Source organism: Felis catus, chromosome D4, assembly GCF_018350175.1.
Source record: "Felis catus isolate Fca126 chromosome D4, F.catus_Fca126_mat1.0, whole genome shotgun sequence".
Taxonomy (NCBI): Eukaryota; Metazoa; Chordata; class Mammalia; order Carnivora; family Felidae; genus Felis; species Felis catus.
Window position 1 is genome coordinate 47,700,485 of NC_058380.1, and position 14,809 is coordinate 47,715,293.

A 14,809-nucleotide genomic window follows, 5' to 3' on the forward strand; every position below is an offset into this window, starting at 1 on the left:
ACATAAATGTATTTAGGTGTTTATATGATTCACGTAAATTGAATCATTCCCTTAGGGGGATATTTCACATTATCTTTTCATGGAAACTTAAGCTAAAAATAAGGAATTAGAATACTTTGGTTTCCTGGGTGGCTCAGTCAGTTAAGCGTCTGACTTCAGCTCAGGTCATGATCTCATGGGTTGGTGAGTTTGAGTCCTGCATCGGGCTCTTTGCTGGCTTTTTCAGAGCCTGCTTCAGATTCTGTCTCCCTCCCTCTCTGCCCCTCCCCCACTCATGTTCTGTCTTTCTTTCTCAAAAATAAACTTAATAAAATAAAATACTTTGGGTTCCATTTGGCATTTACTTCAAGAATTTGCTCAAATTTTGTGATAAATTTTGGCATTGCTATCTTATAACAGCAGGAATAATTTGAAGTGTTAATCTAAATTTAAATATTAAGGTTACATAATCCACAACAAACATCTTTATTGACCTCCTGATTAAACTAAGTATTACTCACTTTTGCTTTAAAAATGAGATTTCTGCTGACAAGTATTTGGTGAAAATTTTCATTTTCCATTTTCTGTTGTAAATGGATAGGAAACTGCCAGTCTTTTTTTTAAAATTTTTTTTTAACGTTTATTTATTTTTGAGACAGAGAGAGACAGAGCATGAATGGGGGGAGGATCAGAGAGAGAGGGAGACACAGAATCAGAAGCAGGCTCCAGGCTCTGAGCTGTCAGCACAGAGCCGACGCGGGGCTCGAACTCACGGACCGCGAGATCACGACCTGAGCCAAAGTCGGATGCTTAACCGACTGAGCCACCCAGGTGCCCCCTGCCAGTCTTATTTTGTTGGTTCCATGTTTTGAAATAATTAAACTATTTCAAAGTGTAACCTGTAGAGAGTCTGGGGTGAAGATGCTCCAGTATCTCAAATGAACAATGATGAAAATCAGCCCTCTTTTGAATATCAAATGGACTCAAAGCAATAGCTTTAACATTCACTTATAACTTAATACTTGTAAATGGTGTTTCAGAAACAAATAAAAACAAAGTTACTCACTATCCTCACATCTGCACCAAACTCAGAAGTAAATAACTTATAATACTACATTATTAAATGAGAAAACAATAGCTTTCCAGGAAGGAAGGTTAGTTTTTCAGATGTCACTGCTGGTGGTTGATGTGTTTTGAGATTATAACACAGGTAAAGTGACTTTTTCTAAGTTCTTATTGAGCCATAATATGAATCTATATAAGCTAATTTAATTCATGTTAAATATATATGTATAATTTAATTTAAAAGTTATGAAGAATTATTTTTCCTTCTCATGACTCATTCTCTTAGAACAAAAATCTCTGCAGTAAAGTGTTATAATTGTGTGTGTAACTCTATGGTTATATGCAAATATATTTTATGTAAATTTGAGTATTTTATAGGAAAACTAAGTTGTGAAATACTTAACATACATGTTCTGGTTAAAACTTCTGAGAGTGGATAAGTCACAAGAAACCTTTCTTGAGACAGCGATAGAGCTGAACAACTTTGAAGAGCTTCCACTTAAATAAACCCATTGAAAAAATGTACTTGTCTGTATTCCCTCCCGAAATTACATTCAAACCACATTCAAGGAGTTAGAGATATAATTCACAAGGACAAATAGAATGAGATGACAGGCAACATTTATAAATGTTTCAATTGCTATTCTGACTGATAAATTTGAATTCAGTTACCTAACTTAGTGAGATTGGGGGGGCAAGCACTATTTTTGGAAGAACTTCAGCAATTGGAACCACCTGAAAATTGCAATCAGTTTCCTCATAAAATAGTTTCTCATCTTTGATGGGCAGTTAAGCAGAGGTGGACCCTCCAGTTATAGTAATGCTGTTGAAGGGTACTGAAGCATTTGATGGGTATGTATGTATGTATGTTATGGACAATGTGTTGGAGCTAGGGGTGATGTGGCAAAAGGAGACTAGATGATTCCTGTAGATTTCTACCCCGTAGAATATCTGTGATTCAAATATTATACAATTCCCTCCTTATTTATAAACCTATGATAGTTTTTTTTAATGCTTATTTATTTTGAGAGAGAGAGAGAGAATGAGAGAGACAGCAGGAGTTGGGGAGGGGCAGAGAGAGAGGGAACGAAAGAGAATCTCAAGCAGGCCCCAACACGGGGCTCAATCTTACAAACCATGAGATCATGAGATCATGACCTGAGCTGAAATCAGGAGCTGGACACTCATCTGACTGAGCCACTCAGGTACCCCCACCTATGATATTTCTATATCATTACTGAAAAAATATGAACTGTCATCCTGTGGTTAATAACAACTAAAAACTTGAATTTTACAATTTTTTGAGCGTATACTCAATAGTAATTACTTATTATTTTACCTCTTAAAAAAACATCACAATCTGATGGTTGTTTAAAATAAAGAAAATAGGTCATTTATCACAAATATCTTGCATAAATGCTTGAATTGTGTTGTAGTTAGTGCCAATATCTCAGTTTATCAGCAAATGCTGGGGCTTTAGCATTAGAGAAAGATAGGCATAAAGAAAGAAAAAAATTAGAAGTCACTATTTTAAAAAGCTATAAATTGGTCTGACGTGATTTTCTGTTTAGAGTCACATAGACTTAGTTTGAATCCTGAATTTGTCATTTTCTAGCTGTATAATAGCACATTGTTTATCTCTTTGGAGCCTTGGTTTCTTTACTGATAATATGGGGAAATAAAAACAGGGAAATAGCATCTAAGCACAGGGCTGTTGTGAGTATTTAATGAGATTAAGCACGTGAAGGATTTAGCACATTGCCTTGTAAATGCTTAATAATTGTTGGCTATTAATGATATTAATGATAGAACGATGTTAACATTATAGAATGTTACCCCCCATGCATAGCAGATGTACCCTATGATAGCTGCTATGACATACAATAGTAAGCTCTAGATCTCCTAGAAAATCTCCTAGAAAATCTCTGTTGGTAGATGTTCCATGGAATTCTATGAAAGAATGGGATAACAAGCAATTTCTCATGCATCTCAGAAAAATAGCAAATAGAGATTCAACATATACAGATAATGATCACTATTTTGACATTGTCCTAGAGAGGGTGAATAAGAGGCAGCATCTGTGCTAGAAAATCTGGTCTTCTATATTCATTTGGTTATATAAGTAGCTATTGTTAGGTTATATCACTGTGTAGGGGTTCAGCTGGCATAACAAGATGCTGAAGTGTTTTAAATGTATGAGCCTGGTATTCCTGTGTGACTAAAGGCATTGTTTACTAATGACATTAAGTGTAGGGTAGCTCATTTAAAAAAATTGGTCTATTGTATAAAATGAGCCTGCTTTAAAATAAGACCATGTATTTTATTTAATCCGAAAATTAATGTTCCTGAAGAAAATACAAACCCATTTCAATGGTTACCATGCAATTCTAATAAAAATATCTGGCAAAAATGATCAGCAATTACTTACTGTTAAGCCTATTTTACTTGTACTGAATGGAGGGAGACTTTTTAAAATTTTAATTTAAGGAATATATAATAGTAGGAATCCAGAATCCTAATGTTCACAGAAAGTAATGGTTTATTAACTACAATTCATATACTCTGTGACTAGGTGTGAATTCTTTTGAGCTTTAACATAAAAAAGCAACAAGCAGTGCTAGTTTGCTTAAAAAGAAACTGACTTCTGTTATAACTGGTTGCTATAAAACATTTTTTTCAAGTTAGGTTAAAAAAAAGTAGGAATAATCTAGCAAATGGTTACAAAACGAAAAGCAAATCAATCAATACTTATATTGTTAATTTCCAGCCTCACCTCAGACATCAAGTTTTCTGATTATATATAATGTAAAAAGCATAGTCATAGAAGTAAAAGAAGAGGGAGAAATCAATTATTTCTTCATATACCATGAGAATACCTTTTTAGGCTTGCAAAGCTTAACTACTAACACATTCAGAAAGAGCATTCTTCATATAGTGGGTATAAAAATGGCCTAATTTGAAAGACAAAGTGTTGGCCATGCATACCCAGTAGGTGCTATTCAGCAAACTCTTGAGATTTCATGTTGACATAATGAAATATTGTACTATTCCTTGTAGGCTAAATTTTTCTTTACCTCCTTAAATCAATAGCCTAATAATATTTTGTCCAACTCTGACTGCATCTAAATTTGAAGTTGCTTTACTGAAAATTGCAGGTTTACAGCTCTCAAGTTACTCACCCTTTCTTTTTACCTCCCTTTCAGATCTTTCCTCCAAATCTTTTAGAACTAGTCTTTAGAATATATATAATACACATTAATAAGAATCACTTAAGCATAACTATTTTCTTTGGGTGCCAGGGAAGATGTCCATCTTTCTTAGTGTTGGCAATTGGTTTAATTTCTTCAGGCTCTTTAATAAAATAAACGTTGGTGTCCAATGTGATTATTCTTGTATTAGCTAGGTAATTTCTCTGGAGTAGGTGACAATTTAATTCAATAATAAGCTATTATGTGTGTAGGGGAAGGGCATTTTGGGCAGAATCTTGATTAGTTTTCACAAGATTCAATGTACTGTATATTTATAAACCAATATCTTAAGTTCTTGAATCTGTATTGCTAAAGGGTTCACAAATTTTAAATTCTCAGGTCCCCACCTAATGATACAGTGTTTTTTAGATTACATTTAAATATGAAAATTTTCAAATAGACACAAAAGTAGAAAGAAAAGTAAAATGAATCTCTGTGTACCACTCATCCAAATTCAACAGTTATCAAGACTACCATGATTGCTTCATAATTTTTACTTTGTAGGAATATTTTATATAAGCTTTTCTTGAAGAATAACAAACTACAGAAAAGTGCACGAACCATAAGAACATAACCCTATGAGCATCTGTATCAAGAAGCAGAACAACAGCAGATCCCCAAAAGTCTTCTTATGCTCCCTTCTAGTCATTACTCCCAACTTCAAGGGAAACTGATATTATGACCTCTATCATCATTAATTAGTTTTGCCTATTTTTGGAATTTTGTATAAATAAAATCATGTAGTATGGACTCTTTTGTGTCTGTCTTCATGTCCTCAATATTATGTTTATGAGATTCGTCCATGCTGTAGCAGCCTGCTGGAGTTTGCTCTTGTTGTATGGTATTCAGTTGTATGGATAGGCCATTATATACCCATTTTACTGTTGAACATTTGGATTGTTTCCAGTCTCTGGCTTTAAAAATATTGCTGCCATTAGCATTCTTTTACATGCCTTTTGGTGAACATATGTGAACATCTCCTTATGTATACATGTGCTGAATTATTTTTAGAATTTTAATGTTTATTTTTTAGAGAGAGAGACAGTGCGAGTTGGGGAGAGACAGAGAGAGAGAGGGAAACACAGACTCTGAAGCAGGCTCTAGGCTCTGAGTTATCAGCACAGAGCCTGATCCAGGGCTCAAACTCACACACTGTGTTATCATGACCTGAGCCAAAGTCGGACCCTTAACCGGCTGAGCCACCCAGGTGCCCCCACGTACTGAATTATTTTAAAGTAAATTCCAGAAATTGTCATTTTACCTTTGTATGTTTCAGCATACTTTGGCATGCATCTCGACAAAGTATGGACATTTTCTCACATAATAATCACTGTTGCTTGTTATCATTGGATGCCTTGTCTAATTAAAATGCATGGAAAAATACTGAAGTTGAAATATACCAAAGCTGATAGTAGTTTTCTTTAGTTCTGATGGACAGATCAAATAACTAACAAGCATTTATTAAACTCTTTTTTGCCAGATCATCTAACTCATCTGTTTGGCAGTTTTTTGTTTTTTTGTTTTTTTTTTTTTTTGCTTTTTAAATGTTCATTTTTGAGAGAGAGCACAAGCAGAGGAGGGACAGGGAGAGGGGAATGGAGGATCCTGAAGTGGGGTCTGCACTGACAGCACAGAGCCTGACATGGGGCTTGAACTCATGAACTGCGAGACCATGACCTGAGCCAGAGTCAGACGCTCAATCGACAGAGCCACCCAGGCACCTCTGGCAGTATTCTCACTCATAAACTCAATTACTGATTGGAATTTAAGGGGAGAAAATAATTCCTTTTGATAAATTGCTAGCAATGGAACTGTTTATATTAGGTATCATAAACTAATAATTCAACTCACGAACAAACTGGGCTGTGGAGCATACTTTAATGAATACTGACTTACGTGACTTTTTCCAAGTGTAAATGTTACTTCTACAGGATTTCTGACAAATGTTTAAAATAAATTATTGATAGTAATCAATATATTTTATATACCATAATGATTATATATATTATAGAAAATATATTGTGTATATTATATAAATATATTTAATAATAGATAATATAGAGGAACACTTGGGTGGCTCAGTTGGTTAAGCATCTGACTTCGGCTCAGGTCATGATCTTGTGGTTCCTGAGTTAAGCCCTGCATCAGGCTCTGCGTTGACAGCTCGGAGCCTACTTCAGATTCTGTGTCTCCCTCTCTCCCTGCCCCTCCCCCACTTGCACTCTGTCTCTTTCTCTCAAAAATAAACATTAAAAAAATTTTTTTAAAGAACAGATAATATATATTGATTAAAATTATTTAACATATAATTGAGATAGCTTTAATTAATTAGTACTTAAGACATTCAAAGAGATATCTTAACTAACATTTCCTACATCTGATTTCATTGTTTTATGAACATAATGTCAATGGAAAAAAATGATCTTTTTTGCTTGGGATATATGATAATGATTAAATAATTTAGAATACCTTTGCTGATATAATCTTGGTCCATGTTCTCAGGTTGAACCACTCCTATTTTATAGATTGATTTTTTTTGCTTGGATTTTCCTTATTACTTTATCACTCCAAACATTAAAACATGTTTTAGAACTTGCCTCAAATTCTGATTTTCTAATGCATTTGCTGTGTGATCCTGACCAAGCAATGACTTCCCTGAGGCCCAGTTTTCTTATCTAAATCATATTGTAGTAATTCCCACCTCTTTTTTTCATATTTATTTAAAAATAATTCAGGGCGCCTGGGTGGCTCAGTTGGTTGAGCGTCAGACTTCAGCTCAGGTCATGATCTCACAGTTCATGAGTTGGAGCCCCACGTCGGGCTCTGTGCTGACAGCTCAGAGTCTGCAGCCTGCTTTGGTTTCTGTGTCTCTGGCTCTCTCTGCCCCTCCCCCACTTGTGCTCTGTCTCTCTGTCTCTCAAAAATGAATAAATGTTAAAAAAATTTTTTTAAATAATTGTAATATTTATCATGAAGATTTTTCTAGAAACTCACACTAAATATAAAAATTTGTATATTAATATGCTATTTCAATAGTTTTAAGTTCTAAAATCAAAAGACTGGCATAAACACAGTAGAAACTATTTAAGCTGTCTGCTTTTGTTTTGAATCTTGTTTTCTTTTGACTTTTGGTCACTTAAAACAGTAAAACAACATCAACAAGACAATAGCTATGATTTACTGACCCTTACTGCGTACCAAGTATTCTGTTTATTAGTTCATGTAAAATGTTTGTAATCTTTACAACAATGCTGTAAGGTAGCTTAATATCAATTATAATAATTTATGCCTGTTTTACAAATGAAGAGATTGACATTCAGAGAAGTTAAATAAGTTCTACATTGTCACATAGCTGGTAAGTAGTAGAGACAAAATTCCAACTCATTTTTCTTCTCATTAGCTAGGTCAAGATTTCCTTTATACAATGTAAACTCACTTTATTCTGCTATTGCGTCTGTACAAATAGACTTGTGAGCACTATGATGTAGTTATGTTAGTTTTCAGTAAATTTTTAAAGAAATGTCAGTAAATAATGCTATTTTACCAACCTCATGGGGTGTCAGGTTGTAAAAAATTAAATATTAATGTTCTTTTTATGTCTATAAACAGAGCCATAAACAATTTAATAAATTTTCATATTATATGTGAAATTAGCATATTTTAGGAACTCATTTTTACAAGTTGATAACTTTTAAATACAGGGTACAAAATTTTTTAAATAATTAATTAAATCTTATCTAAAATTTACCCATCTATTGTGATGTGTTAAGGTGTTAACTGCATGCACAGAAGGCACTAAGCACCCTTGATTAACTGCCAGGCCACATTTTTTCGTGGAACTAACAATGTATAGAATCTGAGCATTCATTTTTAAGAAAAGTGTCATTAAAAGTTCTGTTGCGAAATGTTTGCCTCTGCAATGAGGAGCTGTGTAATGTGGCTGTTCGGAAATCACATTCCTAATGATTTATCTACCTCCTCGTCAGTTTAATATCAAATTATATTTCATCCTTCCTACCTTCTTAGAAGCCTTGAGTATAAAGAGTAAAGAATTTTTGATGGAACAATTCATAATGCCTGAGAACATTTGCCTTGTATAGTTATAGCTCTAATCTTACTTCTGATTAAAGATTGAGGTTATTAGTAAATTGAAGGTCCCTTATTTCCCAGGTGTTAAATAAAGTATTAGTGCTCTAAACCAAGTAAGGGATTACTTTGGGGGAAATCAGGTATATTTTCTAGTCCTGCTTGTGTGCTTTCTTATGGCCAATGTTTTTAAAGGTCCCAGGGGATTAGAGTGTGTGGGGGACACTGTGTGTGTGTGTGTGTGTGTGTGTGTGTGAGAGAGAGAGAGAGAGAGAGAGAGAGAGAGAGAGAGAGAGAGAGACACTATTTCTGTTTGTAGGGAGGTAAGGAGTAGGACAGAGAGGAGAAAAGCGTGTTTAGGGAAAGTAGGGAGAGGAAAAGAGAACACATCAAAGAGAGAAACTTAAAAAAATTGTTTTTTGGGGCACCTGGTTGGCTCAGTTGGTAAAGGCGGCCAACTTCAGCTCAGGTCATGATCTCGCGGTCCATGAGTTCGAGCCCCGCGTCAGGCTCTGTGCTGAGAGCTCAGAGCCTGGAGCCTGTTTCAGATTCTGTGTCTCCCTCTCTCTGACCCTCCCCCGTTCATGCTCTGTCTCTCTCTGTCTCAAAAATAAATAAACGTTAAAAAAAATTTTTTTAATTGTTTTTTAATGTTTATTTCCGAGAGAGAGAGAGAGAGAGAGAGAGAGAGAGAGAGAGAGAGAGAAACAGAGCACGCGTGGGGGAGGGGCAAAGAGCGATCAGGAGACAGAATCTAAAGCAGACTTCAGGCTCCAAGCTGTCAGCACACAGCCCAGTGTGGGGCTCCACCCCAAGAACCGTGAAATCATGACCTGAGCGGAAGTTGGAGGCTCAACCGACTGAGCCACCCAGGAGGGAGAAACTTTCAAACTGAGATTGCTAAGTATACAGGGGTATTACTTCTGAGATAATACTTTCCCACTGTTAGAAAAGAGATGCTGGAAGCTGTTGGCCAATATGTAGTGTAGGGGATTTGGATATCTGGATCTAATATCAGGTCCACTTGTAAATCAAAGATTCTAGAAATCCATAATTCTAAATGATATGAAACTGGTTAGAGGTCCTTGGATGGCAGTTATGAATTAGATCAAGTTCAAAGGGGGAGAGGTTTTTATTCTCCTTGCATGGCTACAAGAACAGTTTCAAACACATGATAATAATAGTGCTTTGTCTTATAAGATGAAAGTTTGACTCCACTTTTCGTTCTCTATTACCAACAGTAATTCAATTAAAATTTTATTTCAAGCTCATCTTCTGTCAGAAGCTTTGTCTTTGGTATGCTTGAATTCTAATATATCCTATGTAAGTCATTCAAACTAGTGAGCATCTCATTTGGCAAAAAGAATACAGTTGTTTTTTTCATAAACAGCAGTTTGGAAAACTGGGTAGAGAACAAACTGTTCACTTAGCATTGCAGTTACTTTGTTCTTTTTCTCTGTGATATGCTCTAATTTTATTACCACAAACAAATGAAAGGCGTAGGGATGGGAAGTAGGGTACAGGCCATATTCTGAACTGGCTTTCAATTGTGACTTGTTCTGATTCCATTTGTACATTCAAAAATGGCTATTTTGAAATTAAATTTGCTTGGCATATCTAGGCTATCATTTGCTTTTGTTTTGTGGAGCTATCTTCATTCTGTGGGATGATAGGATTCAGGTCTAGCTGGTCACTCTATCATTTCAGTGGGTGAAGCTTATTCTCACTGAGATTGTATTATGTTTAGGAATTCACTTTCTCTTTTAGCTGTGGATGAACATCGTTATTAACTCTAATTCTTCCTCAAGTGTTATCTTTCTGCAATTTGCATCAGTATCACTTGGGACAATTGTTAGATTCTAGCAAAAACATAGGGATCTGAATTTTAAACACATTTCCAAACAAACAGGTAATTCTTATTTAGCCTAATATTTAAAAGTCATGATCATCTGAGTTAGTCTGTGTTGCCTCTCCCCTTTCACTAGCTTTCCAAAGAAAAGTCTACTATTCTTACACCAGTCTTGCTCTCTCCTCTCAGTCCTGGGTCTTTCTTGAACCGAGGCAAATCCCCTGGTTGATCCATGAATTTTTCCCCTCGTAACCAGATGTAGAAACCAAACACGTCAAAAGAATACTGTGGTGGCTAAAATTTTACGTGCTGATTTGGCTAGGCTATGGTGCCTGGCTGTTTGGTTAAATATTAGTCTAATGTTGCAGTGAAGGTATTTTGTAGATGTACTTAACATCTACAGTTGTTGACATTAAGTAAAGGAGATTGCCCTTGATAATGTGAGTGGACTTCCTCCAGTCAGCTGGCTTAAGACCAGAACCTGACATTTCCCAGGCAAGAAGGAATTCTGTCTCAAGATGATGATATAGAAATCCTGCCTGAGCTTCCAGCCTGCTGGTCTGCCCTACAGATTTCCAATCTCAGACTAGCCAGCTCCCAGAAATGTGTAAGGCAATCCCTTAAAATTTCTTTGTATGTATGTATATGTGTGTACAATATAAAAATCAGTAAATAATCTATATCAATATCTATGTATCTATCTAATCTATCATGGTCTTGTATTGGTTCTGTTTCTTTAAGAACCCAGACAGGTACAAGTACCTCCATATGCCATGTGACTCTCGTGTTCAGGGGCTAATGTTCTCAGATCTCCTTAGTAATGCCCCCACTATGTGTCTATGTAGTCAATAGCACTAACTTCTGTCTTCAATCTTATATTACTGGTTGCTTCCCCACAGCTGGTCTCTAGGATAAGGCTTTATACTGAACAATGAATTCATACTTTTCTACCATTCAGCTCATCTAATTCCTAATTAATGTTTGTTTCCTATATTTTCTGATTCTGACTCCATTTAACAGACTAATACCGAAGCTATACATGTAGGATACAACATTATTTACATGGCTTTATCTTATTGATTGATTGAGAGAGGGAGAGAAAGTGTGCAAGCAGGAGCAAGTGAGGGAGGGGCAGAGGGAGAGTGAGAGAGAGAATCCCAAGCAGACTCCACTCCCAGTACAAAGCCTGATGCGGTGTCAATTTCACAACCAACTGATTGTGAGATCATGACCTGAGCCAAAACCAAGAGTCAGATGCTTAATTGACTGAGCCACCCAGGAGCTCTCTATGGCTCTGTCTTTGCAACCAGAGCAGTTCCCCTAGGACCCAACTCATTTTAGGGTACAGGTATCATTTTGGATCCTCTCTGTACCTCTGCTTTTTCCTCTTGTCTTTTCCTAGTTTTCCAAGCAGATCATTATGCTTTGATTCTACAGATTGGTTTGGCAACAAAAATATCCTTGCTCTCTGCCAAAATTTGGGTCAAGCTTGAAAAGTATAAGTGTAAAGAGAGAAATTATTTTTCCATCTTAGCAATTAGCCTCAGAATTCCTCTCATGGTGAGGAACTTTTTGGGTGAAAAGCTCATATGCAATAAATTGTATTTTGTTGCAAGAGTGTGGCAGTTGCCAAGGTCATATATTATAGTTGGAGGTAATATACTATAGCGGTTTAAAGAAGTTCTAGAATCAGATTGTATTGGTTCAAATCCCAGCCTACTACTTATTAGCTGTGTGAACTTGGAAAAATTACTAGACCTTTTGGTTTCTTGTCTGTAAAAAGGCTGATAATATTAATAGTTCCTAGGATTTTTCTGAGGAATAAATGGAGTGATACCTGTAAAACACATAGTACAGTGCCTGAAATATGTGAAATACTCAATAGATGGTAGCTGTTATTATTTTCATTGTCAGAAGACGGAAAGGTCCTCCACATGAGACACAGGGAAAGAGAAAGGAGGACAGGGGTTCAAGTCGATCCGGAAAAACCTGGGACTCACAACACTAAGATGGCAGAATGATTAAAACTAGTTCAGATTTAATATTTCACAGGAAATTGTTTGAATTGCTGAGATACAAGCCTTTTCCTTTCCTCCTCTTCCAAGTCAGTAAAATCTACTAAAGTCATTAATCCTCCACGCTATTAGTAGCGTGTGTTTAACACTGGTGAGGGTGTAGAGTTTCACGTCCAGATTAAACTATGCATTATAGAGATAATACACACGGTGGCAAGAAACACGGTGGCCGAAGAGTCTGAGAACCCGAGCCCGTCACTAATTTGCTGGAATTTTTGTAAGAGTTTTATATTTTGTAACAGATCAAGACAAGCTTGCTCAGGTAAAAAGCACGGGAAATCCCCAGCTGATATCTGGGTTGAATGAGTAATTTGTTTCTTTTCATATTTTTTCGGAAAATGGAACATGCCTTTGATAGTACTCTCTATCGCTCATTCTCTGAAGGGTGTCATACGCATGCCAAGACTAACACGGTCACGTTAGTTACTACTACGATGGTCACTCAAAGGTAATTTCAATCTTTACTTGCACCTGTAGAACAAAAAAGGGGCTCAAAGTTGTGTTCCCAAGCCATGCTCTCTAAAACACACGTTACTGGCCCTGGCAAGATGGCGGCGCCCGAGAAGTTACCGTTTCCGGAGAAACCAAGCCACAAAAAGTACCGGGCCGCCCTGAAGAAGGAGAAACGAAAGAAACGGCGGCAGGAACTCGCTCGACGGAGAGACTCAGGACTCTCCCAGAAGGAGGAGGAGGCTGCTTTTATTGAAGAACAACACCCAGAAGAAGAGATGCTGTCGGAGACCGAGAGGCAAAAATCACACGAGGCGTGGCTGCTTCGGGAGCAGAAGGCGCAAGAAGAATTCCGAATCAAGAAGGAAAAGGAAGAGGCAGCTAGAAAACGGCAGGAAGAACAGGAGAGAAAGTTGAAGGAAGAGTGGGAAGAGCAGCAGAGAAAGGAGAGAGGAGAGGAGGAGCAGCAGAAGCTCCAGGAGAAGAGAGAAAGGGAGGAAGCTGCGCAGAAGACGCTGGAGCAGGCTGAAAGCGAGTTGGGAAATGGTGCCACATGGCAGAACCCAGAACCACCCACGGCCTTAAGGGTAATGGAAAAAGATCGAGCTAACTGTCCGTTCTACGGTAAAACAGGAGCGTGCAGATTTGGAGACAGGTGTTTGCGTAAACACAATTTCCCGTCGTCGAGTCCCACGCTTCTGATTAAAAGCATGTTTACGACATTTGGAATGGAGCAGTGCAGACGGGATGACTATGACCCCGATGCGAGCCTCGAGTACAGTGAAGAGGAAACCTACCAGCAATTCCTGGACTTCTATGATGACGTGCTGCCCGAGTTCAGGAGCGTGGGGAAAGTGATCCAGTTCAAGGTCAGCTGCAACTTCGAACCTCACCTGAGGGGCAACGTGTACGTTCAGTATCAATCGGAAGAAGAATGCCAAGCCGCCCTTTCTCTGTTTAACGGACGATGGTACGCAGGACGGCAGCTTCGGTGCGAATTCTGCCCCGTGACCCGATGGAAAATGGCAATTTGTGGCTTATTTGAAATACAACAATGTCCAAGAGGAAAACACTGCAACTTTCTTCATGTGTTCCGAAATCCCAACAATGAGTTTTGGGAAGCTAATAGAGACATCTTCCTGTCTCCAGATCGGACTGGCTCCTCCTTTGGCAATGGCTCGGACAGGAGAGAGAGGACGGGCCACCAGGACGGATACTACTGGAGGCCCGGGAGGCGGAGAAGCCCTAGTCCATCGCATTCCTACGAGAGAAGTGGGGAAGCTGAGAGGAAAAGGAAAAGCAGTCACCGGGGGAAGAAGTCTCACAAACACACGTCAAAGAGTCGCGAGAGGCACAGTTCACGCAGTAGAGGAAGAAAAAGGGACCGCAGCCGGATCCGCGGCAGCCGCAGCCACAGTTCCTTCGGGTCCAGGAGTCCCGTCGGGAAGAGGTCAGGTAGCAGAGACAGAAGTACTCAGAGTCCCAAATCCAATTTTGTTCTTTAAAAAAAAAAAAGAAATACACCTTACACGTCTTGTAATTTCTCTGAGGGATCTTACTTCTTTGTTAAAGAAATAAATGTAGCCTTTGTAGCTAAGGACTCACCTTCTTCCCTCTCCCACTCTCATTCTTGTATTTTTGCATTACAAAAGAACAGGTCCAGAGAAGAAGGGGGTCTCATCGGAAAGAAGGAAGGAAGAGAATCTAAAAGGGGCAATGAATGACAAATTTGTCTTTAGTAGTGATAGGGAGAAAGAGAGGAAAACAGAAAACGAACATTAAAAGCTTTTTTTCCCCTTGCTATATCCAGAAAATCTAAAAGAAAAAGAAGACTGTGGAATCCAATCATTTATGTCTCTTTTCTTGAGAGGGACTGATCATCATCCATTAACACATGTTAATGTTTAATTAATTTTTGATAATGCAAGTTAATACTGAATGTGTAATGTGAGCTATATTTTACATTTTTTACACATTTACATGACAAACTAGAGTTGCTGACATGCTGAGAAGGACAGCACAAGAAAAGGCAATTATAGGCTGATAGTCCTAATAAA

The 14,809-nt window shown here is 37.6% G+C and overlaps 2 protein-coding genes across 2 annotated transcripts in view; one reads left to right on the forward strand and one right to left on the reverse strand.

The window, feature by feature from the left end:
- Positions 1–13,648, reverse strand: part of ELAVL2 (ELAV like RNA binding protein 2) — a 201,205-nt gene extending 187,557 nt beyond the window's left edge. The window contains exon 1 of the mRNA XM_019816051.3: positions 13,550–13,648. The gene's annotated coding sequence lies outside the window, so the exon portion shown is untranslated. The remainder of the gene's footprint in view (positions 1–13,549) is intronic.
- LOC111556272 (U2 small nuclear ribonucleoprotein auxiliary factor 35 kDa subunit-related protein 2-like) lies at positions 11,374–14,361 on the forward strand. The gene has a single exon (XM_045043752.1). It carries the CDS (start codon positions 12,815–12,817, stop codon positions 14,255–14,257), a length of 1,443 nt encoding a protein of 480 aa, XP_044899687.1. The 5' UTR covers positions 11,374–12,814; the 3' UTR covers positions 14,258–14,361.
- Positions 14,362–14,809: the final 448 nt, after the last annotated feature.

Coding starts and splice junctions, on each gene's coding strand:
- LOC111556272 (XM_045043752.1), top strand. CDS start 12,815: ATGCTCTCTAAAACACACGTTACTGGCCCTGGCAAGATGGCGGCGCCC.